Source organism: Hyperolius riggenbachi, chromosome 4 (assembly GCF_040937935.1).
Source record: "Hyperolius riggenbachi isolate aHypRig1 chromosome 4, aHypRig1.pri, whole genome shotgun sequence".
In the NCBI taxonomy this organism is placed as follows: domain Eukaryota; kingdom Metazoa; phylum Chordata; class Amphibia; order Anura; family Hyperoliidae; genus Hyperolius; species Hyperolius riggenbachi.
In genome coordinates, this window is record NC_090649.1 from 45,932,575 (window position 1) to 45,956,428 (window position 23,854).

At 45.1% G+C, this 23,854-nt stretch overlaps 1 protein-coding gene across 1 annotated transcript in view; it reads right to left on the reverse strand.

The window, feature by feature from the left end:
* Positions 1-23,060, reverse strand: part of LOC137504637 (cytochrome P450 2K6-like) — a 63,956-nt gene extending 40,896 nt beyond the window's left edge. Inside the window, exons 1-2 of the mRNA XM_068233218.1 lie at positions 22,875-23,060; positions 8,857-9,019 (exon numbers count right to left, since the gene is read on the reverse strand). Of these exons, the coding sequence (XP_068089319.1) occupies positions 8,857-9,019; positions 22,875-23,060 (349 nt within the window). The remainder of the gene's footprint in view (positions 1-8,856; positions 9,020-22,874) is intronic.
* Positions 23,061-23,854: the final 794 nt, after the last annotated feature.

Here is a 23,854-nt window from a genome sequence, read left to right on the forward strand (position 1 = left end):
CACGTTGTTTTTTTATTATTATTTTACACACTCTGAACATTAAAAAAAAAGTTTCAAAAAACTGGTTAAGTTGGCAGGGATTTTTATACAGCCATATTGCGGCTGTATAGTGATCCCTGGCCAAAGCATGGCAACTTCGGAGGGGTTTCCAGGGGGTCCGTACGCACTGCGTATGGATCCCCTGGAAACACAGTGATGAAATTCATTGCTTTTTATTTTGATATATGTAAATTTACACTACCGTTAGGTTTGCTACATTATCTATCATTTACTACATTTAAATGTATTGTTTTATTTTTTTTTATGAAACTTTTTTTTTTTTAAACTATAAAGTCTTTTTGAAAGAGGTTAATGTTAGGCATTAGGAGAGAGGATAGCATTAGGCATTAGGAGGGGAGGTTAGTGTTAAGCATTAGGAGGGTAGGTTAGCATTAGGCATTAGGAGGGGGAGGTTAGTGTTAGGCATTAGGAGAGGAGAATAGTGTTAGGCATTAGGAGGGGGGTTAGTGTTGGGCATTAGGAGGGAGGTTAGTGTTAAGCATTAGGAGGGAGGTTAGTGTTAGGCATTAGAAGGGGATTGGTATTAGGCATTAGGAGGGGGGTTAGTGTTAGGCATTAGAAGGGGAGAGTAGAGTTAGGCATTAGTAGGGAGGTTAGTGTTAGGCTGCCCAGGCATTAGGAGGGAGGTTAGTGTTAGGCATTAGGAGGGAGGTTAGTGTTAGGCATTAGGAGGGTAGGTTAGCATTAGGCATTGGGAGGGGGAGGTTAGTGTTAGGCATTAGGAGAGGAGAATAGTGTTAGTCATTAGGAGGCAGGTTAGTGTTAGGCATTAGGAGGCAGGTTAGTGTTAGGCATTAGGAGGGGGGGGTAGTGTTAGGCATTATGAGAGGAGAATAGTGTTAGTCATTAGGAGGCAGGTTAGTGTTAGGCATTAGGAGGGAGGTTAGTGTTAGGCATTAGAAGGGAGGTTAGTGTTAGGCATTAGGAGGGAGGTTAGTGTTAGGCATTAGGAGGGAGGTTAGTGTTAGGCATTAGGAGGGAGGTTAGTGTTAGGCATTAGGAGGGAGGTTAGGATTAGGCATTAGGAGGAGGTTAGTGTTAAGGTGGCCACACACCATAATATTTTTTAAATATCTGTTCAATTTAAGAATTGCAATCAATTTTTCTGACTGATTGTAGCATTTCAAAAATATGACCAATGTACCACACACCTATGTTATATTTTTCCCCAATTATGATAAAAATGATTGGATACTCTGACAAAATTGCTAGGGTGTTTATATTAATAAATTGGCAAAAACACACACCTGTAACGATCCGCTCAGCTGCCTGCGCAGGCAGGCAGCCTTTTGATCATTATTCAGGTCTGCATGCTGCAGGACTCTGGAAAGAAGACCTTCTGTCAGTTTTGCCGCTTGTGCTTGCTGAGGAATTTGCATACGTTGTCATGCAAATTGCCTGGCCACATTCATTGGAGGCGTGTACTATAATTACTATGTGTGTCCCACAATGCTTCGCTGCTCATAGAGGTTTGTTCCTGCTGGACTCACCTGGAGTGTCAGCCACTGCTATCTTAGTATAGTTAATACTTGGGGAGTGCTCCTTGCATTCCTAGTTAGTGCAGTCAGTTTGTGTATAGTTTGTACTGCCTATTCTGTCCTGTCTTGTCTGTCGCGATTGCGCTGTCACCAGCGGCGGTTGATAGCGAATCGCTCTGTCTTGTTTGGATCGCACTAGCCTCTAGCGGTAGCAGCTGTGGATCCTTCTGATCTAGTTCCTGGAGTGTAAGCTGGAGCAGCGGTTGCTACCAGCTACCTCATCTGATCTGTCTTGTTTAGATCGCACTAGCCGCTAGCGTTAGCGGCTGTGGATCTTTCTGATCTGTGTTCCTGCTTGGATCACACTTGCTCTGGCGGAAGAGCGGTGGATCCTTTCTGCCTAGTTCCTGTTTCTCGTTTGTCTGTCTTGTCTGATACGGGCGCTTGCTGTAGGCTCGATGAGGTAACCGTTAAGCAAGCGTTCACCTTCTTGGTTTCGTGTTTGTCTGTTGATGGTTAGTTAGGCGTGCTTGTCTCTATTGTGCTTATCACGTGGAGACCGCGCATAACCGCGTGCACTGTTGCGAATGAGTGCGGTGTTCGCGGTTAGCTAGCGTTTATTATTTTCCGTATCTTCTCATTGTATGATTTGCTGTGCCTTTGCTATCCTCGTATTCTGTTCTGATCTGCCTTGTGTCACTTCTGGCAATCGCCGTTCTTGGCGGTTGCGTTTCTGTTTCGCACCTGCTGTTGTGTGTGCGCGGTCGCGGGGTGGCGACTAGATTGGCGCACACACATACAACCTGTCCCTTTGCTCGTTCTCATTCGCAATCGCTTCTCTTGCGATTGCGTTCTGCGCTTCGTGCAATTCCTGTCTGGCATTTGTGGAGGTGCAGGGGATTGGTTCCTCTGCGCTCCCCAGCGCCCTCTGCCGACAGGAATTTCCCTCTACTGGTGCTTGCACCAAAAGCTGGGTTCTAGTATCTTGACACGCTTGTGGAGGACCTCCGCAGTGTCAGCGCACATCTTTGTGCGCTGAACACGGAGATATCCCACAATCGTTACATTATGAGCAGCCCAACCCAAAACCCCAGTGTAGAGGGAATTTCTGATTTGTACGATTTTGCTGAGTATGGTTCCTGTGTCTTTAAGAGTTTCAAAATATTAAATTCAGAGATGAAAGAGGATTTTCTCTCTGAATGCGTAAAATTTTGTCTGAATCCTACTTTTCAAATTACTGATCCGTCCACGTCTGCTCTCCAATTAGCTTATGTGCTTTTGAAAGACGATCTGTTTGTATGGGCTCATGAAATCTTGCAAGACAATTCTTGGAATGATAATCTATATCAGTTTCTTACATTTACATTCTCCTACTGGTTTGAGTTGCCTTGCTTGCCACCTGCCCTGTATGAGTGTGTAGTTGCTAATGAGTCAGCTGCTCTACCTACTTCATGCAAAACCATTCAGTTTGAAAATGAATGCAGTAACTATTCCCCTGTGTCTAAACAGCAGCCACCTAAAGCAGCAAGGACTAAAAGCAGGAAAAAAAGGAAGACTTCTCAGCTGAAAAATCCGTTGCCCATAGCAACTACAAATAAAAAAATTGTTTCTGTAAAGTCTGAAATTTCTCAGTCTCAGGTTTCATTACCCCAAGAAAGGGCATTTGTAGATCCTTTGATAGGCAGAATTATTTTCTATATTAAAGGAGTAAGAAAGTCTTTGCATGTTCCTGACCCCAACCCTTATGAGGGTTTCTTGGAAACCGAGTTGTTTGAACCCCCATTTGCTCCATGGGATATTGGAGCATTAACTGAGGAGTTCGAGATTGATTGGAAGGCGTTTTGCGATTTTTACATCGCAAAAAGCGCAGAGATTCTTTATGCTTGTCTTGATTCGGTGTACGCTTTGATTGACTCTGATGAGTGTGACGAATGTTTTGTGAATCCGGTGACTTATGTGTGGCAGACGATTTTGGATGAATTGCACACACACCAATCAATTGACTTCAATAAAGAGACATCGTTATCGGATGATTGTTCCTGCCTTTCTGGGGTAAAGCATGTGAGTCTAGATATTGTGCGACCTGACATGAATGGGTGCACTACTGTGGTTGATTCCTGTGCGAATCTTGAAAGATTCTCTCCTGATTGCGTGAAGTTTGAATCTATGCGATGTAATGCCTGTTTCTCAGATGTTCCTGCAGATTGTGATCAACATGAATGTGCCAGTTTTCTCAAAGATATGTGGGATCCCTTGTCATCTAAGAACAGATCTTTAAGATCTTCCATCTATGATCCTGCTATGGGAAAAATTCCTAAACTATGCAGCATCAAAAGTGAAATTAATATGCCTAATAAAGTTTATTCTGTTGATGTCGCTATTTCTTCTGCAGATGAGTCTCTGTCTCACCCTGTTCACACCTGTAAGGGCTCGTTGCCTGGGGACAGTTGCTCCAGTGTTTCAGTCCTAGATGCCTTGCAGTCTGCTCCGCAGATCGCGGAGATTTGCGCTATGGAAGCGTCAGTTTCACAACCTAAAGCGATCTTGGATTCGCAGGTTTTGCGTTCTGGCTCCTCGGATTTGACATTGTTAGCCGAATCTAAGAGTGAGACAGCGCTTCGGTTTTGCGAATCTGACTCTGAAACATCTTTGCTGGGTCCAGAGAAAGTTTCTCTGAGCCTGCCCTGTACCATGAATAACAATATGATGTCCAATCACACTGACATTTGTGAGTCCCTTTCTTGTTCTGAGGAAAGTGCTGATTCTGCACCCTGTACTCTGGATGAGTTAAGATGGCCTTGTTTAGAGTCTCCTGCAGTGTCCCTAGAGGCTCGTCTAGGTATTGCCACTATACTCACCTGTTTTTCTGCAGTTTTGGAGTTACAAGCTAGTTTGACTGCCACACAGAATTCTGGGTACAGTGAGAATGAAGTTAGGGAGTCAGTGTGTGTTCCAGTAAATATACCTGTACATTCCCCTCATGATGATGAGATCCAGTCTCAGGTTATGGTGGAACCATTCCTGGGACATCTGCCCTGTCCACAAAATAAAGTTCCAGTTTTGCCCTGTAACATGGATAGTTCAGAATCCTTCCGAGAAAACTTGAAAAATGATGTTCCTGAGGTCTTGTTTGATGTTCTGGAGGTCTCCGAGTTCCTCCCAAAGGGTGCAGAACTTGTAGGAGATGTCTCCTTCCCCACAAGTCCTTCTGAGGTGTTACCCTCTTCCGTAGGCATTGCTGCCTTGCTGGCTACCTTTTCAGCTCTGATGGAGCTTCACTCATATGTAGTCAATGATGATATTATTGTCACAGAAATTTCTGAATTTGTATCCGAGTCTTCTTGTGAAAGTCCAGTGCCTGTGACCTCCACTCATGATGATTCTCTGTCCGGTACTGGTTTTGGTCTTGTCGTGCCGGACTCTGAGGTTGGCAGTTCCCCGACATGTACTGAGGTTTCTCCTGTGCTGGTGTACCCCAGTGTGCTCTGTGACCCAGAAAGCCCAAGTGTGCCTCGGTTACCAGCGTACTCAGATGCTTCCTCGGTGGAGACATGCTCTGATTTAGCCTGCCTGCTTGCATGCCCAGAAGTGGTCCCTGAAAGTCTTGATCTTGATGGGTGTCCTCGTAATTTTGAATCCGGAATTGTCATTGGTTCCATGGGGGTTCTTGGTAATTCTCCATGTGAGCCTGGTGATTGTTCTGCCCTCTTGGGATCTCTGTGGAGCTTCAAAAGGTTCTGGGAGATTCCGGGAGAGATTTTGCTTGGTCCCCTGGATAAGATCAACGGTGGCTTTTGTGTTGTAAGGGACACTTTGAACAGGTATTGTGGCAGGTTTGGTATTTTCGGACGCTCCTTGGAAGGTGGTGGGTATTGTCTGGAGGGTGTCGATGGCTTTTTCTCTGGTATCCACAGTCCTGATGGGTGTTACGCTAAGACTGGTAGTATTGATGGACATGTTTCGGTGGCTTCTGTTTCCGATGAGGTCGGTTTCGGGTGGACTGACTCTGGAATTGGACCTTGTCGGGCTGCCCCGACCTTCATGAGTCTTCAGTTAGAGTTTTTTGGTAACGCCAGTTTTGAAAGACGTCTGGAATTCGTCCCTAGAGGGGGGGGGGTACTGTAACGATCCGCTCGGCAGCCTTTTGATCATTATTCAGGTCTGCATGCTGCAGGACTCTGGAAAGAAGACCTTCTGTCAGTTTTGCAGCTTGTGCTTGCTGAGGAATTTGCATACGTTGTCATGCAAATTGCCTGGCCACATTCATTGGAGGCGTGTACTATAAGTACTATGTGTGTCCCACAATGCTTCGCTGCTCATAGAGGTTTGATCCTGCTGGACTCACCTGGAGTGTCAGCCACTGCTATCTTAGTATAGTTAATTCTTGGGGAGTGCTCCTTGCATTCCTAGTTAGTGCAGTCAATTTGTGTATAATTTGTACTGCCTATTCTGTCCTGTCTTCTCTGTCGCGATTGCGCTGTCACCAGCGGCGGTTGATAGCGAATCGCTCTGTCTTGTTTGGATCGCACTAGCCTCTAGCGGTAGCGGCTGTGGATCCTTCTGATCTAGTTCCTGGAGTATAAGCTGGAGCAGCGGTTGCTACCAGCTACTTTATCTGATCTGTCTTGTTTAGATCGCACTAGCTGCTAGCGTTAGCGGCTGTGGATCTTTCTGATCTGTGTTCCTGCTTGGATCACACTTGCTCTGGCGGAAGAGCGGTGGATCCTTTCTGCCTAGTTCCTGTTTCTCGTTTGTCTGTCTTGTCTGATACGGGCGCTTGCTGTAGGCTCGATGAGGTAACCGTTAAGCAAGCTTTCACGTTCTTTGTTTCGTGTTTGTCTGTTGATGGTTAGTTAGGCGTGCTTGTCTCTATTGTGCTTATCACGTGGAGACCGCGCATAACCGCGTGCACTGTTGCGAATGAGTGCGGTGTTCGCGGTTAGCTAGCGTTTATTATTTTCCATATCTTCTCATTGTATGATTTGCTGTGCCTTTGCTATCCTCGTATTCTGTTCTGATCTGCCTTGTGTCACTTCTGGCAATCGCCGTTCTTGGCGGTTGCGTTTCTGTTTCGCACCTGCTGTTGTGTGTGCGCGGTCGCGGGGTGGCGACTAGATTGGCGCACACACATACAACCTGTCCCTTTGCTCGTTCTCATTCGCAATCGCTTCTCTTGCGATTGCGTTCTGCGCTTCGTGCAATTCCTGTCTGGCATTTGTGGAGGTGCAGGGGATTGGTTCCTCTGCGCTCCCCAGCGCCCTCTGCCGACAGGAATTTCCCTCTACTGGTGCTTGCACCAAAAGCTGGGTTCTAGTATCTTGACACGCTTGTGGAGGACCTCCGCAGTGTCAGTGCACATCTTTGTGCGCTGAACACGGAGATATCCCACAATCGTTACAACACCATACAATTTTTAGAAAGATTGAAGAAAAATATCTGGCATTCCGGATCGATACAAATCGAAGAAAACGAGAAATCAGATCGGATTTTTCAGTCGAATGAAAAAAAAGCTTTCGATTTTTTCGGAAGATCTGATCGTTTTTATCGAATTACAGTAAAATCGGATCATTTTATTGTATCGTGTGTGGCCACCTTTAGGCATTAGGAGGAGCATTAGTGTTAGGCATTAGGAGGGGGGTTAGTGTTAGGCATTAGGAGGGAGGTTAATGTTAGGCATTAGAAGGGAGGTTAGGATTAGGCATTAGGAGGAGATTAGTGTTAGGCATTAGGAGGGAGGGGTAGTGTTAGGCATTAGGAGGGAGGTTAGTGTTAGGCATTAGGAGGGGGTTAGTGTTAGGCATTAGGAGGGGGCTAGTGTTAGGCATTAGGAGGGAGGTTTATGTTAGGCATTAGGAGGGAGGTTAGGATTAGGCATTAGGAGGATGTTAGTGTTAGGCATTAGGAGGGGGGGGGGGGTTAGTGTCAGGCATTAGGAAGGAGGTTAGCATTAGGCATTAGGAGGGAGGTTAGTGTTAGGTATTAGGAGGAGGTTAGTGTCAGGCATTAGGAGGGAGGTTAGTGTTGGGCATTAGGAGGGAGGTTAGGATTAGGCATTAGGAGGGAGGTTAGGATTAGTCATTAGGAGGCAGGTTAGTGTTAGGCATTAGGAGGCAGGTTAGTGTTAGGCATTAGGAGGGGGGGTAGTGTTAGGCATTAGGAGGGAGGTTAGGATTAGTCATTAGGAGGCAGGTTAGTGTTAGGCATTAGGAGGCAGGTTAGTGTTAGGCATTAGGAGGGGGGTAGTGTTAGGCATTAGGAGGGGGGTTAGTGTTAGGCATTAGGAGGGAGATTAGTGTTAGGCATTAGGAGGGAGATTAGTGTTAGGCATTAGGAGGGAGGTTAGGATTAGGTATTAGGAGGAGGTTAGTGTTAGGCATTAGGAGGGAGGTTAGGATTAGGCATTAAGAGGGGGGTTAGGATTAGGCATTAAGAGGGGGGTTAGTGTTAGGCATTAGGAGGGGGGTTAGTGTTAGGCATTAGGAGGGAGGTTAGGATTAGGTATTAGGAGGAGGTTAGTGTTAGGCATTAGGAGGGAGGTTAGGATTAGGCATTAAGAGGGGGGTTAGTGTTAGGCATTGGGAGGGGGGTTAGTGTTAGGCATTGGGAGGGGGGTTAGTGTTAGGCATTAGGAGGGGGGTTAGTGTCAGGCATTAGGAGGGAGGTTAGGATTAGGCATAAGGAGGATGTTAGTGTTAGGCATTAGGAGGGAGGTTATTGTTAGGCATTAGGAGGGAGGTTATTGTTAGGCATTAGGAGGAGGTTAGTGTTAGGCATTAGGAGGGGGGTTAGTGTTAGGCATTAGGAGGGGGGTTAGTGTTAGGCATTAGAAGGGGGGTTAGTGTTAGGCATTAGGAGGGGGGTTAGTGTTAGGCATTAGGAGGGGGGTTAGTGTTAGGCATTAGGAGGAGGTTAGGATTAGGCATTAGGAGGAGGTTAGTGTTGGCATTAGGAGGGGGGTTAGTGTTAGGCATTAGGAGGGGGGGTAGTGTTAGGCATAAGGAGGGGGGTTAGTGTTAGGCATTAGGAGGGGGGGTAGTGTTAGGCATTAGGGGGGGGGGGGGGGTTAGTGTTAGGCATTAGGAAAGAGGTTATTGTTAGGCATTTGGAGGGGGGGGGTTATTGTAAGAATGGATACCAGATAAGTCACTTGGAAAATATTGGTAAGATCATCAATATTTTTTACTATTGGCACTGTCTGGTGCCCAACTCACCACTCACCAGGCCACTCTGCTATACTCTCATGTAAACCTTTTCGCTATAATAGTATATCATTGCTGAATATAAATATTGCTAAAACATAAAGAGGTCCTTGACATACCATAACCTTGGTTAATGTCCTCAAACATCGGTATATGGGGTCTTTCAGCGAATTCATCAGCATGATCAACAAGAGCACTCTTGACGGTGTCGTACCCAGACAAGACCACCATTTTCACGCTGCCCATTCGGAGGCTGAATATGGGGCCATATTGTTTTGAGAGCTGATGAGATGAAACAAGAATTATTATTATTATTATTATTTTAACTACTGGACTTAAAGGGTTACTAAAGCTAAATATAAAAAATCAATTTAACTGACCTGTGGCTTCTTTCAGCCCCCTGGAGTCATCCTGTGCCTGCACCATCCTTCCACGATTCTCCAGCGAGCAGCGGCAACTCCCTGAAAGCTGGCTGGTCATCGCCAGTCAGAGGCTACTGTGTGCACCCTGATCTCGCTCTCACTACCGGGAGCGCTCTGCGCATACGTAGCACCAATTTTTGCATACTGTGCATGCACAAAACGCTGCCAGCAATAGGGATGTGGCGAGTAGTGATGCTCTCCACGGCCTTGTGATCATGGGTTACCTGTGTTCTACCTGATCACGAGGTCGGATTCCGAATCACGAGATCGATTGCCTCTCGATCACGGATTCAGTTCCGAATGCACCCGTGATTGTGGTCCAAATCCGTCTCGTGGTCACAGCCGTGATTATTACGTGAAAACCTGCTGATTTAGCGGTTAATTGCAAAGCCACCTTACATGATATAAACACCAAATTTGCAGGATATGTTAAGTAGAACAGTGAGAACAAGGGGAACATTTTTTTTTTTCAAAAAGACCTTATAGTTTTTGAGAAAATCGTTTTTTAAAGTGTCAAAAGAAAATAGCATACATTTAAATGCGATAAATGACAGTTAATGTAGTTACCACATTTACACGTATACTTTTTTCCTTTGAAACTTCTGTGAATCTTTTTTTTTTCGATTTTCTCAAAAACGATACGTTTTTTTTGTAAAAAAAAATCCCTTGTTACTTCCCACTGTTGGTGTTCATATCATGTAAAGGGGCTTTGATATTAACCGTTAAAGTCGGCGGGTTTTGGCGGTTTTTAATCACAAATACTTTTTTAATTTGAAACTTTAAAATCGATTTTCTCAAAAACTATAAGGTCTTATTGAATTTTTTTTTTAGTTGTAGCCACTGATCATCTTTATAATCCATGCAAATGTGTTGATTGTTGCATGATTAAGGGTCAAATCCATTCTACATGTAATCACGGCTAAAATCCGAGTCAAATTCGGAGCTCCGATTCAAATCCGGATGCGATCACGGCGTATGCAGATTTCGATTCTGCCATGGCCGGATTTACTCGTGATTGGAGGCATTCAAGCATCACTGGTGGCGAGGAGGCCACTGCTGCTGAGGGTCTCCGAACTTTGCGGTGGGCACAGGATGGCTCCAGGGGGCTGCAAGAAGTCCCAGGTAATTAAAACAGTTTATTTTTTTTATTTGGCTTTAGATTTTCATTAATAAGGGTCAAATGCCTGTAAAAAAAAAACAGCAATTGTTGTCCAAAATGATCATTGGGGATTGTTTCGTATCACTGTTTTACATAGTTACATAGTTATTTTGGTTGAAAAAAGACATACATCCATAGAGTTCAACCAGAGAACAAAGTACAACACCAGCCTGCTCCCTCACATATCCCTGTTGATCCAGAGGAAGGAAAAAAAACCCTTACAAGGCATGGTCCAATTAGCCCCAAAAGGGAAAAAAATTCCTTCCCGACTCCAGATGGCAATCAGAAAAAATCCCTGGATCAACATCATTGGGCATTACCTAGTAATTGTAGCCATGGATTTCTTTCAACACAAGGAAAGCATCTAAGCCCCCTTTAAATGCCTAAATAAATGGCTAAAACGTTTTTCTTCCATGCGCAGATCATGTCCTCTAGTCCTTTGAGAAGGCAGAGGGACAAAAAGCTCATCCGCCAAGCTTTTATATTGCCCTCTGACGTATTTATACATGTTAATTAGATCTCCTCTAAGGCGTCTTTTCTCTAGACTAAATAAACCCAGTTTATCTAACCTTTCTTGGTAAGTGAGACCTTCCATCCCACGTATCAATTTTGTTGCTCGTCTCTGCACCTGCTCTAAGGCTTCTTGCACACCAAGACGTTGCATTAGGTGCCACGTTAAGGTCGCATAACTTGCACCTAACACAATGTATGGTGCTGCAAGAGCCGACGGTAGAGTGAGCCGCGTTAGGCGGCTCGATTCCTATAATGTCTCCCAGAGTGGCGCTGATTGGCCAGCGGACCACGTGATGCGGAGCGAGACACTCCGCATCACGTGGTCCCGCCGGCCAATCAGCGCCTGCCAGTGCAGTGAATATGTGCGCGGCTACTGTAGCTGGCTCTCCCCGCCTCCTCTCCGCCCCCCACTGCGCATGTGCAAACAGTCTAACGCGGCTATAGCCGCTCCAACGCCGTAGCATGCTGCACTTTGCGCAGAACGTGCAACGTTACATGTAACGCAACGTGGGCTGTGTGAACAGCCCACTTGTGTTACATTGCTGTGCGTTGGGGGAGCGTTACAGGCGCACTAACGTGCGCCTGTAACGTCTTGGTGTGTAAGCAGCCTTAAACTGCAATATTTTTTTTTTGTAATGTGGTGCCCAGAACTGAATACCGTATTCCAGATGTGGCCTTACTAGAGAGTTAAACAGGGACAATATTATGCAAGCATCTCGAGTTTTTATTTCCCTTTTAATGCATCCCAAAATTGTGTTAGCTTTAGCTGCAGCGGCTTGGCATTGAGTACGATTATTTAACTTGTTGTCGATGAGTACTCCTAAGTCCTTCTCCAAGTTTGATGTCCCCAACTGTATCCCATTTATTTTGTATGGTGCTAGACCATTGGTACGACCAAAATGCATGACTTTACATTTTTCAACATCGAATGTCATCTGCCATTTATGTGCCCATATAACCATCCTATCCAGATCCTGTTGCAATATGTCACTATCTTCCTGAGAGTTGATGATTCTGCACAATTTTGTATCATCTGCAAAAATAGCAACATTGCTCACTACTGCATATACTAGGTCATTAATAAATAAATTGAAGAGCACTGGACCCAGTACAGACCCCTGTGGGACCCCACTGCTAACAGTCTCCCATTTTGAGTATGATCAATTAACCACAACTGTTTGTTTTCTGTCCATTAGCCAGTTCCCTATCCATGCACACAGACTCTTCCCCAGTCCTTGCATCTTCAACTTTTGCACCAGACTTTTGTGGGGAACAGTGTTGAAGGCCTTTGCAAAGTCTAAGTATATCACATCTACAGCATTCCCAATATCCACATTAGCGTTCACATAAAAGCTGAGCATGTTAGTCAAACAGGACCTGTCTTTAGTAAACCCATGTTGATGCTGAGAAATAAGATTATTTTCTACTATGAAGTCATGTATAGTATCTCTTAGTAACCCCTCAAATAGTTTGCATACAACTGATGTTAAAGAGACTCCGTAACAAAAATTGCATCCTGTTTTTTATCATCCTACAAGTTCCAAAAGCTATTCTAATGTGTTCTGGCTTACTGCAGCACGTTCTACTATCACAGTCTCTGTAATAAATCAATGTATCTTTTCCCTGTCAGACTTGTCCGCCTGTGTCTGGAAGGCTGCCAAGTTCTTCAGTGTTGTGGTTCTGCTATGAACTCCCCCTTCCAGGCCCCTCTATGCACACTGCCTGTGTTTTATTTAGATTAGGGCAGCTTCTCTCTTATCTTTTACAAGCTGGATAAATCGTCCTCTGAGCTGGCTGGACTTTCACATACTGAAGAATTACAGACAAGGACAAAGCTGTTTGCAGGAGAAAAATGAGCAGCCTGAAACTTCAGTGCATGAGAGATGCAGGGGGAAAGAAACACACAATGATCTCTTGAGATTCAAAAGGAAGGGTGTATACAGCCTGCTTGTGTATGGATGTATTTTCTATGTGTGGACATACTGTACATCAACCTACTTCCTGTTTTGGTGGCCATTTTGTTTGTTTATAAACAAACTTTTAAAAACTGTTTTTAACCACTTTTAATGTGGCGGGGAGCGGCAAAATTGTGACAGAGGGTAATAGGAGATGTCCCCTTACGCACTGGTATGTTTACTTTTGTGCGATTTTAACAATACAGATTCTCTTTAAGCTTACAGGTCTATCATTTCCTGGATCTGATTTTTTGCCCTTCTTAAATAATGAGAAAACGTGGGCTGTACACCAATCCACTGGGACTCTGCCAGTTGAAAGAGAGTCACAAAAGATAAGATAAAGGGGTTTATCTATAACTGAACTTAATTCCCTTAGGACCCTAGGATGTATGCCATCCGGGCCAGGTGCCTTGTCTATTTTTAATTTATTTAGTCTTGCCTTCACTTCTCCTGCGTTAAGTATTTAATATTACAGTTGGGAGATTGAGACTCTTCTGCATCTGTAATTTGCAACAGTGCTGTTTCCTTTGTGAAGACAGAAGCAAAGAAAGCATTTAATAACTCTGCCTTACCTTGGCCATCCACCATTGAGTTCCCACCCTCATCCTTTAGGAGTCCAATACAGTCAACCTTTCTTTTCTTAGAGTTGATGCACTTGTAAAACCTTTTTTGGGTTAGATTTGATATCTCTAGCAATTTGATTTTCAGCTTCCATCTTTGCCAGCCTAATTTCTTTTTTACAATTGTTATTGCACTCCTTATAATTGCTTAATGCAGCCTTTGTCCCCTCCTGTTTTAGGACCTTATAGGCATTCTTTTTCCTCTTCATTTTATCTCTAACCTTTCTATTCATCCATAGAGGCCTTTTTTTTTATTCCTAGACATTTTGTTTCCATATGGGATATACATACTACAATATTGATTGAGAATAAGTTTAAAAGCTCGCCATTTCCCTTCAGTGTCCTCCCTTTGTAGTTCAATATCCCAGTTCACCAAACTTAGTGCCTGCCTGAGTTGATTGAACTTTGCTTTTCTAAAATTCATAGTTTTAGTGGTCCTGCTGCCCCGTTGCCTATTAGTCACCAGATCAAACGTTATCATGTTGGGATCACTATTTCCCAAATGTTCTTGAACCTGCACATTTGATACATTATCTGGTCTATTAGAAATGGTCAGATCCAGTACCGCATTCCCCCTAGTTGGTTCCGTTACCATTTTACCACCACATTTTCCAATTTTGCTTACATGAAATGGGCTACTTGAAGTTTTACCAACCTCCTTAATCTTTACACTGTCCCCATCCCCCTCTCCACCCCCCATAATGTTAGGCTCCCACTGTCTTTTTACCTTATCTTGTCTACATATTGAGACTTTATCCTCCCGCCTCCCCCCAGGTCCTAGTTTTAGGAAAGATCATTGCATAGATATGGTGCTTGGATACCGCTGAGCAAGCAGTTGTGTTCTATGAGGGGTAGAAGTGGGATATCATGTGGGAGGAGCCAACCAACAGCAGTCATTCATGTCTGTAATTTAGTGATCTGACATGACAGATCCTTAAATGATGATTTAAAGGAATACCAAGGTGAAAAACTGATGAGATAACCATGTACATGTACAGTGCTAAGCATAAATAACTAGGCTCTGTTCCTTTTTTTTTTTCTTTCTCTGACAGAAAGAGTTAACATTCAGGTTTGCAAGTGAAAGTTTCTCTCCAGTCAGAACCTAGTTGGACTGTAGCTTAACCCTCACTGTTAAGGAATAACAGCTATAAACCCCTTCCCTTGCAGAGAATGGTTTTAAGAGCAGGGAAGAGATAAATGGGCCAATAATTCATATATATATCAATAATTCATATTCAATATTTTTTTTTTCTCTGGCATACTTCAAATACCGTGTCACTGAGCAGAGGGAATAAGACATCAAAAAGGTAGATTTAACCACTTGAGGACCGCGGTGTTAAGCCTTCCTATAGTCCAGGCCATTTTTCTGTAAATGGGCCACTGCAGCTTTAAGGCCTCGCTGCAAAGCCACACAAATCAGCACACAAATGATTCCCCCCCCCCTTTTCTCCCCACCAACATAGCTCTCTGTTGGTGGGCTGTGATCGCTCCCCCAGTGTTTATTTTTTTTTTTTATAAATATTTATGTTTTTTATTTTTGAATAAATGTGTGTATTTTTTTTCTACTCCCCCTCCCACCCCCCACCAGCCAATCAGTGGTGGTGGTGCCTCACAGGGAGACAGCCGTGTCGTACGGCTGTCCCCAGTACAGAGCTGCCTTAGATCGCAGCGCTGTACAGCAATAAAAGACTGCGGTTTCACCACCTAACAGCAATCGCCGCTGGGAGACTGAAGGCGGAGCTCCGCCATTAGAGCGGGGATGTGCGCACATCAGCGTGTGCGATCTCCCGCAAACCACGCCCCAAGGACCTTCCACCGATCGACGTTAGGCGGTCCTGAGGCTGCCGCCGCGTCCACGCCCATTGGCGTGATGCAGTCAGCAAGTAGTTGCTTCAATTGGTTATCTCATTAGTTTATTTTTATCTCGGTATTCCTTGTAAGGACATCTGTAGTGATGCTACTAGATTTTTGTCATAACACATAGCTCATGATTCTCATCAATTCATTGTTACCTCAAAAGCAAACAAACATTGTCAATCGATTTCAGGGGTAGCAGTAGATTTCAGACAGATATGAACAAATTTGCCTACAACTGATTTGAACTACTGTATCTCAACCACTTCACTTTGAAACACTGTTTTAAAATAGAAGATTATTTGCACTCGATTTGTACATGAATAGGAAGTACTCACATTGGGTGAATCACTAAAACATTGTAAAGGTGCAAATATCAACAACTGAGGAACACACATTTTCTAAGAAAAACGAACTACCGTATATTCCGGCGTATAGGACGACCCCACAACTTTTACAGTTAAAAGAAAGAGTTTGGCATATACTCGCCGTATAAGACTACCCCTCTTCACAACATGCCTCCTCTGTCCTCCTGGCCCACCCTGTATACACCCATTGCATATTATTGGGTGCTGCAATCATCCAGGGGAGAGAAAAGAGTTCAGGCTGTGCCATTTAGAACTGGGTGTCAGGTGTGGGGTGTCAGTATTTGTGCCAGACAGACCTTACCGGGTGCAGCACCCTTGGCAGAAAGGTCCGCTCTTGTCCTGGGTCCTTCTATGTCCTCCACTGTCCTCCTGCATCATTCATGTCCATGTCCGTGTTTGAACATTCAAAGCTACAATACAGTAGCACCTTGTGGGTAACAGGGCAACTTCCTGGTTCCGGGTCACCTGACTGGTGACATGTGCGCTCCACAATTCAGTGTCTTCCTCTTCCTACGCACATCACCAGTCAGGTGACCCGGGAATCAGGAAGCTGCCCTGTTACCCACGCGAGCGGCTGCTCGCAAGATGCTACTGTATTGTAGCTTTGAATGTTCAAACACGGACACGGACATGAATGATGCAGGGGGACAGTGGAGGACATAGAAGGACCCAGGACAAGAGCGGACCTTTCCGCCAAGGCTGCTGCACCCGGTAAGCTCTGCCTGGCACAATACTGACACCCCACACCTGACACCCGGCGTATAAGACGACCCCCCACTTTGCAGAAGATTTTCAGGGTTCAAAAAGTCGTCTTATAAGCCGGAATATACGGTAAATACATATGCCTGGTTAGGGGACTGTTAAAGAGGAACTCCAGTGAAAATAGCATCATGAAAAAAGTGCTTATTTTTTACAATAATTAGGTACAAATGATTTAGTCAGTGTTTTGTAACGATCGGTGTCAGCACACAGAGAGAATCTGATTATTGGTGATCTGCAGTATCACCAACAACACAGATATATACCTGATTATTAATTATCTGCAGAATCACCAATAATACAGATATATGACTAACCTCTGGACACCTCTATAGTGTGAGTGTTTGGTGCAACAGTAATGACTTTGAGTGGGACCACCCGAGGGGCAGGTGGTCCTTGGCAGTATGAGAATTGCCTCCCTCTGGGAAGTGTGAAGACCTTCCAACAGCCTGAGACTTTCAATAGGGGTGGAGTCCCAGGCTGAATAGCAGGAAGGCCCAGAAGCTAAGTGACACCTAGAGGGTGGGTGTCACAAGCAGGACTGGAGACTAATCTCTCAATAGAGAGGAATAGCTCGCAAGGTCAGGCAGGCTAGGTCGGCAACACACGGGCAGATAAAGTACAGAGACAGAAGGCTGATTCGGTAACCAGGAACAGGCAGGGTTGGCAACAGGTAATCAGATATGCGTAGGTACCGAATCAGACAGCAGAAGGATAGTCAGGAAGCAATAGGTCATAACAGATATCAAACAATGCCTAGTCTTGGGTGTGAGGTCCATGGTCTCAACACCCTGGAACTAGTCTGAAGTATATCACACTGGTAATTCTGTATCCCTAGTCTTGGGTGTGAGGTCCGTGGTTTCTACACCCTGGAACTAGTCTGAAGTATAACACAATGGTAACACAGTGTCCCTAGTCTTGGGTGTGAGGTTCGTGGTCTTCAACACCCTGGAACTAGTCTGAAGTATAACACAATGATAACACAGTATCCCTAGTCTTGGGTGTGAGGTCCGTGGTCTCTACACCCTGGAACTAGTCTGAGGTATAACACAATAGTAACACAGAAGTAATCTGGCTCAGTGTGAATTCCCAAGTCCTCCTGGTTCTAACACACTGTGGGATCTGACTACGGTCTGAGTGCTTTCACGTAAGTGTTCGCAACGGCAGACAACTTGAGACTAGTGTTGGGCGAACAGTGTTCGCCACTGTTCGGGTTCTGCAGAACATCACCCTGTTCGGGTGATGTTCGAGTTCGGCCGAACACCTGATGGTGTTCGGCCTTTTAAGTTCGGGTTTGCCCTGAACTGCTGAATGGCCGCCGAACAGGGCCTAACAGGGCCCCTGTTCGGCCGAACAGGGCCCTGTTCGCCCGAACATGCCGCAATACGGCCCCCCTATGGGGTCGCAGGCATAAGGGGGAGCATGCCCCGATCGCGGGGGGGGGGGGTCGGAAATTCCCCCCACCCCCTCCGCTAGCGCTCCCCCCTCTGCCCGCTTCCCCATAAAAAAAGTTTGAGGCAAGTTAAATAGTACTTGGTGACTGGCCTGGCACTGGCAGTGGAGTGAGGAGGAGGAGGAGTCCGAGTAGCAGAGTGACGCATTGAGGCCGGGCAGCGGGCGGTTCAGCGGTAGTACCCTTGTGGTACTTCCGCCCTTTCTCTGACCTCACGTCCTCTACGTGATGACGCATACGAGGGTACGCGTGACGCGTACCCTCGTATGCAGAGGACGTGAGGTCAGAGAAAGGGCGGAAGTACCACAAGGGTACTACCGCTGAACCGCCCGCTGCCCGGCCTCAACGCGTCACTCTGCTACTCGGACTCCTCCTCCTCCTCACTCCACTGCCAGTGCCAGGCCAGCCACCAAGTACTATTTAACTTGCCTTAAACTTTTTTTATGGGGAAGCGGGCAGAGGGGGGAGCGCTAGCGGAGGGGGTGGGGGGAATTTCCGACCCCCCCCCGCGATCGGGGCATGCTCCCCCCTTATGCCTGCGACCCCATAGGGCCCCCAAAATGGGCATGTTCGGGGGTCCCATTGACTTCCATTGAGTTCAGCGTTCGGGCAGAACATGCCGAACATCTGGCCCATGTTCGGCCTGTTCGGCCCGAACCCGAACATCCAGGTGTTCGCCCAACACTACTTGAGACTGACCAGCAATAACTATATATAGAGCGGCGCTCCCTGGTGCCACCCAGTGCTGATCAACCAATAGCCGCCCGCTCTGAGATCAGCTGACCAACCTGGTCAGCTGATCCCTCCTCGTTTGTCATAAAGGCTCTGCCTCTTCCTCAATCTGTGTGCACTAACAGACCCAACCACATCAGACGCACGCTGCCACGTGCAAACCGCTGAGCCAGACGCGGAATCAGCCGCCTCGCTGCCAGTCCGCGCGGCGGCTTTTCCGCAATCTCTTACATGTTTGCCAATTGTAAAATCTTTCCTCTTCCTGATTTACATTCTGACATCTATCACATGGCGACATCTTTACTGCTGGCAGGTGATGTCTGGGGAAGGAGATGCTGCTTTTTTGGCAGTTGGAAACCACTGTTATTTCCCACAATGCAACAAGGCTCCCACAGTGTGATGTCAGCTCCCTAGTCATGACATCACACAGTGGGGGGGGGGTTTCACCACAATATCAGCCATACAGACCCCCTTGATGATCTATTTGAGAAAAGGTAAAGATTTCTTGTGGGAAAGGCAATATCGGCTACTGATTGGGATGAAGTTCAATACTTGGTTACAGTTCCTTTTTAAGTAAGGTGCATGGAGTTACGTTAAGAGGATAGGCTAGCTGAAGTAAGGGGGGTGGGGAACTTCAGTTAAGTGGAAAATGTAGCTGAGGTAGGGCTGGTGCACTCCAGAGCGGATTTGGAGCATTTTTAAAAACGCTTGCAGGGGGAAAACCGCTTGGCTAATGAAAGTGAATGGGATGGTGCACACCAGAGCGGTTCGTTTTTTCCACAAACGCAAACTCGGGGGCTGCAGCATTTTTTAGATTTCTGAGGCGTTTCTGCCTCAATGTTAAAGTATAGGAAAGTGGAAAACAGCTCCGAAAAACATTAGATCAGAGCGGTTTTCCAGGCGTTTTTCTGAGAGAAGCTGTTCAGTAACAGCTTTACCGTAACAATATTTGACACCTGCTTCACAAAAACGCTCCAAAAAATGCTAGGCATGTTTAGAAAATCTCTCTAAATATGCCTAGAATCGCTCTGAAAATCTGCTTCAAAAACCTCTAGCGTTAGCAGATCTGCTAGCGGTTTTTGGTGTGCACTGGCCGTATAAGGCATGGAGGATCTTAGTTAATAGGAAAGGCTAGCTAAAGTGAGGAGAATGGAGGACATTAGTTAAAAGGAAAGGCTAACTGAAGTGAAGTGAAATTGTACCAGCCTGTGTCCGTGATAGAGGGCGAAGCAGGGAGGGTTAACCACTTCACCACTGAGGGGTTTTACCCCCTGACCACCAGAGCAATTTTCACCTTTCAGCGCTCCTTCTATGCATTCGTCTATAACTTTATTATTACTTATCCCAATGAAATGAACTATATCTTGTTTTTTTCGCCACCAATTAGGCTTTCTTTAGGTAGGACATTATGCCAAGAATTATTTTATTCTAAATGTGTTTTAATGGGGAAATAGGAAAAAATGTGGGAAAAAATTATTATTTTTCAGTTTTCGGCCATTATAGTTTTTAAATAAAGCATGCTACTGTAATTAAAACCCATGAAATGTATTAACCCATTTGTCCCGGTTATAAAACCATTTAAATTATGTCCCTATCACAATGTTTGGCGACAATATTTTATTTGGAAATAAAGGTGCATTTTTTTCAGTTTTGCATCCATCCCTAATTACAAGCCCGCAGTTTATAAAGTAACAGTGTTATACCCTCTTGACATAAATATTTAAAAAGTTCAGTTCCTAAGCTAACTATTTATGTTTTTGTTTTTATTGTATTTTTTTTTTTTTAATTACAAAAAAAAAAAAAAATTGGGGAGTGTGGGAGGTAATGAGTTAATTTATTGTGTAAATGTAATGTTTGAATATGTAAAATGCTTTTAGGGTGTAGTTTACAATTTGGCCACAAGATGGCCACAGAGTGTTTGTTTACATGCGACCTGTAAGCGTCCGGAAGCAGTAGGAGGCTGGGAGACTCACAATGATCTTGCTGTTTCTGAAAGAAGCAGCAGATCATTGCGGGGGCTAGATCAACGAACGGGAATGGATTTTCCCGTTCATTGATCTCCGGGCGAGCGGGCGGCGGCGTGCACGAGCGGCGGGTGCGCGCGCACGAGCGGCGGGAGCGCGGACAGCGGCGGTAGCACGGAAGGTACGGATTTCTCCGTCCCTGGTTTTTTAGGGGGGAAAAAAGGGGCAGAGAAATTCGTACCGCTGTGGGTAAAGTGGTTAATGTACCTGTGTGACATGACATCCTCTTGCTATGTCGCTCCATGCTGCGCTCCATCCCCCCACACTTCCTGCTTCACCGCTAGGATTTCTGATGTGAGGGAGGAAGTATGGGGAGGATGGAGTATAGAGTGGAGTGCTGTGGCAAGAGGATGTCACACAAGTATTACTCGGACACCAAATTGTGCTTACTCATATTTAGAATTGATTTTTATTGGTTTTCTTTTTTGTTTTATTTTCTTGGTTAAGTTCATTGGACTTATCAGCCTATCTATGTAAGTTTGTTATTTTGATTTGATGAATAGAAGGATTCATTGCTTGTTAGATCACATTCTATTAAAGAGAGTTTGAAGCCTGTAAGAATAATGCTTTTTATTTACCTATTCTCTTCTTCTATATCAGCTAAGATTATTTGCTTATTCCCGCGGCATAACGAGGGCTGTAGCCCCCCGAACTCCCCCGGGCAAAACTCCCCCGTTACTTCCAGGAGAGGCAGACCTGTCCGCTGTAGCTCTGCCTCCAATTTAGTCAATAAGCGCTGATTGCCGCCTCTCCCCGGCCCTCCCAGTGAGAAGGGTGGGGAGAGGCGTCGATCAGCGATGATTGACTTAAAGAGACACTGAAGCAAAAAAAAAATGATGATATTATGATTTGTATGTGTAGTACAGCTAAGAAATAAAACATTAAGATCAGATACATCAGTGTAATTGTTTCCAGTACAGGAAGAGTTGAGAAACTCCAGTTGTTATCTCTATGCAAACAAGCCATTCATCTCTCCGACTAAGTTATGCTGGATACACACGGTGCGTTCGTGCACTCGATTTTCCCGTCGATTCCCGTCGATTCGTTTATTTCCAACATGTCCGATTTGGATTTCGATGGATCGTTAGGTCGATTCGCATGCAAAGTATGCCGAATCGACCTAACGATCCATCGAAATCTAAATCGGACATGTTGGAAATAAACGAATCGACGGGAATCGACGGGAAAATCGAGTGCACGAACGCACCGTGTGTATCCAGCATTAGTCGTGGAGAGGGCTGTTTTCTGACTTTTATTATCTCAACTGTTCCTGGACTATTTACTTTTCCTCTGCCAGAGGAGAGCTCATTACTTCACAGACTGCTCTGAAAGACTCATTTTGAATGCTGTGTAATCTGCACATATTAGAGAATGATGCAATGTTAGAAAAAACACTATATACCTGAGAATAAAAGTATACGAATATTTTCTTTGCTGCTAATCTTCTAGTAATTATTCATAGTACACAACCAATTCACTATATCATATTTTTTTTTTCGCTTCAGTGTCTCTTTAACTGGAGGCAGAGCTACAGCCCAAAGCTCTGCCTCCCCAGAAAGTCGTGGATTTTTGCCCTGGGAGATCGGGAGGTTACAGACCTCATTTTGTTGCTGGCATGCGGTTAATCAGCTTAGCTGATATAGAAGAAGAGAATAGGTAGATGAAAAGCGTTATTTTTAATGGCTTCAGAGTCTCTTGCTAACTCCGTCAACTGAAACAGCTGATAACTACAGTTACAACTAAAGGGGGCCCATACACTGGGCAATTTCAGCCATCAATCGATTCTATGGAATCGATCGATGGATCGCAAATCATTTCTATCAAGCAGCCGATCGATCAATTTGCGGCCCATTTCGACCGATTTGATCTATCTGGCAGGATGAAAAATCTAGGTCGATCTGTTGCTGGCAGCAGATCGATTGCCCATAGAGCTGCATTGGATCTAATACATTTAGATCGATTTTCAATAGATTTCCAATAGATTTCATTCTGAAATAGACATCGAAGATCTTTAAGGATGTATCCTGAAGGATTCTTTATGAGCTCAGACGCCAGAGCAGGATTAATCACAATATTATAATAACCACCCCACCAGTGGGAATTTGCTCCGTCATTCATCGATCGTCATCCCTCCATCCCCCTCCATAGCAACAGAATGGATAGTTAGCCTGACAGCTAGTAATGTGTCTGTATAGCATTGGTCCCCAAATTGTCGCCCGAGGTGAGGGATAGTGATCCCTTATCCCAACAATGCTCGCATATGTATACTTAGCTTTACCTTCATGAGAGTTTCAGTAGGCCTCTTGAGGTTAATCATGTGCAGATTTCCAATCACTGGCAGCCCCCTGGGCCCCGGGGGAAAAGTTTCAGATGAGGAGTCTGGACTCCACCATTTCCAACTTCTTATGATGTTCAGAAGAACCAAGAGTAAGAGCGTATAAATAAAGAGTGATGTATAATCCATGGCTACTGTCCCTTGGAGAAATGAGATGACACTAGTAGTTCTGAGAGTTCTGTGTTATGCATTGTGTTTGCAGAAGGGTTTTTGGCTTCGTGCCTTTGTAATAATTAGCTTTTATAGATCACATGCAAATTCCTTTTAGAATACCGACTGGTAACTCAAGTAACTAGCACAGCCTGCACGTCCCACAAGTGTCTGGTCTGAGATATCATCAGAATGTACAGTATATACCTACTTATGCATCCTGGAATTGCGTAACATGGAATGCATAACATTTTCATCATCTTTACGTAATAACCATTGACCTGCTCTAATGCCCAGACTGGATATCCATCAGGCCGGATTAGAAGCCTATGTGGGAAATTACCCAGTATGTCACAAAGACACAAAGCTTCCAGAAATAAGCAGTATCATTGATGCCTTAAGGCCTCTTTCCCACCAAGACGTTGCGTTTTAGGGGATGTTATAGGTCGCATAACATGCCCCTAACGCAACGCCTGGTGGTGCTGGAGGAGGACACTACCTAGAGCTGCATTATGCAGCTCTTGGTGCGCCTTTTTTGTGCTATGGGATGCGGAGACCACGTGATCCGCATCACGTGCTCCCGCCGGCCAATCGTCGCACAGAGCAGCCACTCCAGGAAGTAAACATTGCACGTCACAGCGTGCAGTTAATATTAATTAGCCATGTGGCTGGCCGCAGAGGAGGAGGGGAGACCTCCTCCTCCAACATTACTGAGCATGTGCAGACAGTCTAACGTGGCTTAGCCCAGTATAGCGTACAACGTACAGCACTTT